Genomic DNA, 2735 nt, shown 5'->3' on the forward strand with positions numbered 1-2735 from the left:
CAGCATTTTGATGGTTTACAGTAATAACAGAAAAACTGCAGCTGTGCGTATGTGTCTGTGTGTGTCTGTGTGTGTGTGTGCATGCGCGCAGAGGCCAGGACCCTTAGAGTCCCTCCTCAAAGCTCCAGCCACCTGCGTCTTGGGGATCCCAAGCTTTTGGAGGTCCACAGCCGGGATCCCATGACCCAACATGGCCGGAGCAGAGCTGTGTCCACAGAAGCCTCACTCCCAGGGCGCTTCAGCCACGGCCACTTTTGGGCCTGCCTGCCTCACTGGTGGCGCATTCAGCTGCTCTGGGTGAGCCACTCCGCCTGTTTTTAGAAAAGGGGGAAATAAAAGCACAGAGGAGGAGGAAGAGGAAGAGTTCCTTTTGTGGGGGGCTCTTCTGTGGGGAATAAAAGCAAGGCTGCCTTCTGTTTGGGGGAGCCTCTTCCCCCCCCTCTGCAGCTGATGAGGCTGGCAGGAGAGTAGGGGCCACCACGGCCGGGGAGGAGGGAGGGAGGCTGCGAGGGACGCCTAGAAGCTACGGGGGACCAGTTGCCCCCAGGAGGGGCTCAGACGTTGCTGATCCGCACACTCAGCGGGGTGCTTTCCCGCTCGGCTCTCTCCCGGAACGATTCCTCCAGCTTCAGCTTCTCAGGGTCGCCAAACCGCGCGGTTTCGTGGAGGCAGCACGGAGGGGCCACCTTGATCACTTGCTCGAACAGGCTGAAGTCGGCCACGTACTTCCCGCTGGCCGAGAGAGAGATGACCGGGGTAAACTCGTAGCCCCACAGGATCTCCTCCGGGAGGTAAGAGGTGCGGACCTGGCAGGTGGCGCTGGTGGACTCCACGGTGCCACTGAGGATCACCACCAACTCGAAGTCGCCCTCCCCCGTGCGCAGGGCCAGGTCTCGGAAGGGGCTGCGCTCGTTCACCACGTGGTAGAAGGTGAGGGGCAAGATGAGGAAGGGGCTGTCGGAAGACGTGTCTATTTGGAAGTTCACGTTGACTTGGTTTAGCCGGACGTTCTCACCTTCCTTGGTGAGGTAGGTCTGAAGGAGTTTCCCCGTCACCTGGCACCCGATCAAGAGGCTCTTCCGCATGTTAGCCACCCGGATCATCAGGCAGGTTTTGCCGTCGTGCTGAGCCACCACGGCGTTCTGGCTGAACTTGATGGTCTCGGCCCTCTTTTTGGGCCGAGCGATCTTGGCCAGGAAGGTGCCGGTGATGAAGATCTCCATGATGGTGGTGAGGACCAGCTGGCTGATGAGCAGGACGATGGCCAGTGGGCACTCCTCGCTGATGTAGCGGAAGCCGTAGCCGATGGTGGTCTGGGACTCCAGGGAGAAAAGGAAGGCCCCGGTCAGCGTGTGGACCTGCATGACGCACGGCGTGTGGTTGGCTGGAGGGCCGAACTCCAGCAGGTCCCCGTGCAGCAGGGCCACCAGGTACCAGACGACCCCGAAGAGGAACCAGGTGCCGGCAAAGGAGGCCGAGAAGAGGATCAGCTTGTAGCGCCACTGCATGTCGATGAAGGTCGTCCAGAGGTCCTTCAGGTACAGGAAGCGCTTGTCCGCGATGTGCTCCATGCGCACGTTACTTCGCCCGTCCTTGGTCATGACCCGCCTCTTCCGCAGCACTGGGCCAATCAGGGGGTGGCTGTCGGTTTGGGTGGTCTGGCTGTAGTACACCTTGGTGGATGAGGTCATCTGGGCAGAGGAGAGAGCAAGAGGGAAAGAGGGGCAGGTAAGGAGGGCTCATACCAGAGGGATATGGGGGGCGGGGGCGGGAAATCACATCTGCATTCAGGATGAACCACAAAAGAGCAGTAAATCCCCACAACATCTGTCCCGGGGGGGTGGGGAGGGAGCATGAAATGGCACTCCTTGCCAACCCTCTCTTCTTCTACAGTTCTACAGTCTTCTGACTTTTCTTGAGGGGCTCTTGACACACACACCCCCTTTCTATCACCCTACAGCCCCCATTGTTCACAGCCTAATGGATTCCTAGCACTGTCTTTTCCCTAGCCCGTTTCAATGTAAAAAAGATGTTGAGACTTTGGAAAGAGTACAGAGAAGAGCAACAAAGATGATTAGGGGACTGGAGGCTAAAGCATATAAGGAACGGCTGCTGGAATTGGGTATGTCTAGTTTAATGAAGAGAAGGACGAGGGGGGACATGATAGCAGCGTTCCAGTATCTCAGGGGCTGCCCCAAAGAAGAGGGAGTCAAGCTATTTTCCAAAGTGCCTGAAGGCAGGACAAGAAGCAAAGGATGGAAACTAATCAAGGAGAGAAGCAACCTGGAACTAAGGAGAAACTTCCTGACAGTGAGAACAATTAACCAGTGGAACAACCTGCCTCCAGAAGCCGTGAATGCTCCAACACTGGAAGTTTTTAAGAAGAGACTGGACAGCCATTTGTCCGAAATGGTATAGGGTTTCCTGCCTGAGCAGGGGGTTGGACTGGATGACCTCCAAGATCCCTTCCAACTTTATTATTATTATTATTATTATTATTATTATTATTATTATTATTATTATTATTATTATTATTATTATTATTATTATTATTAGGATTCCTAGCACTTTGACTTTATTGATATCCACCCCTCCTCCTTCCTTCCCTGCATGTGGAGCCCAATGAATTCTGGGGGAAAAAACAAGGAGTGAGTCTCCGCCTCCCTCCCTCCCTCTCCCCCCCCCTCTCTCTCTCTCACACACACACACATACACACACACACAGAGTATGATGC

At 55.2% G+C, this 2735-nt stretch overlaps 1 protein-coding gene across 1 annotated transcript; it reads right to left on the minus strand.

Annotated features, from left to right (window-relative positions):
- Positions 1–554: 554 nt before the first annotated feature.
- On the minus strand, positions 555–1691 carry KCNJ10 (potassium voltage-gated channel subfamily J member 10). Its single transcript, XM_029286474.1, has one exon. The coding sequence runs from the start codon at positions 1689–1691 to the stop codon at positions 555–557; it is 1137 nt and encodes a 378-aa protein (XP_029142307.1).
- Between the last annotated feature and the right edge of the window lie 1044 nt (positions 1692–2735).

Source organism: Protobothrops mucrosquamatus, unplaced genomic scaffold, assembly GCF_001527695.2.
Source record: "Protobothrops mucrosquamatus isolate PMUCROS unplaced genomic scaffold, P.Mucros_1.0 scaffold3803, whole genome shotgun sequence".
Taxonomy (NCBI): domain Eukaryota; kingdom Metazoa; phylum Chordata; class Lepidosauria; order Squamata; family Viperidae; genus Protobothrops; species Protobothrops mucrosquamatus.

Bases quoted from the DNA above. Each gene is read 5' to 3' on its own strand.
- KCNJ10 (XM_029286474.1), bottom strand. From the start codon at position 1,691: ATGACCTCATCCACCAAGGTGTACTACAGCCAGACCACCCAAACCGAC.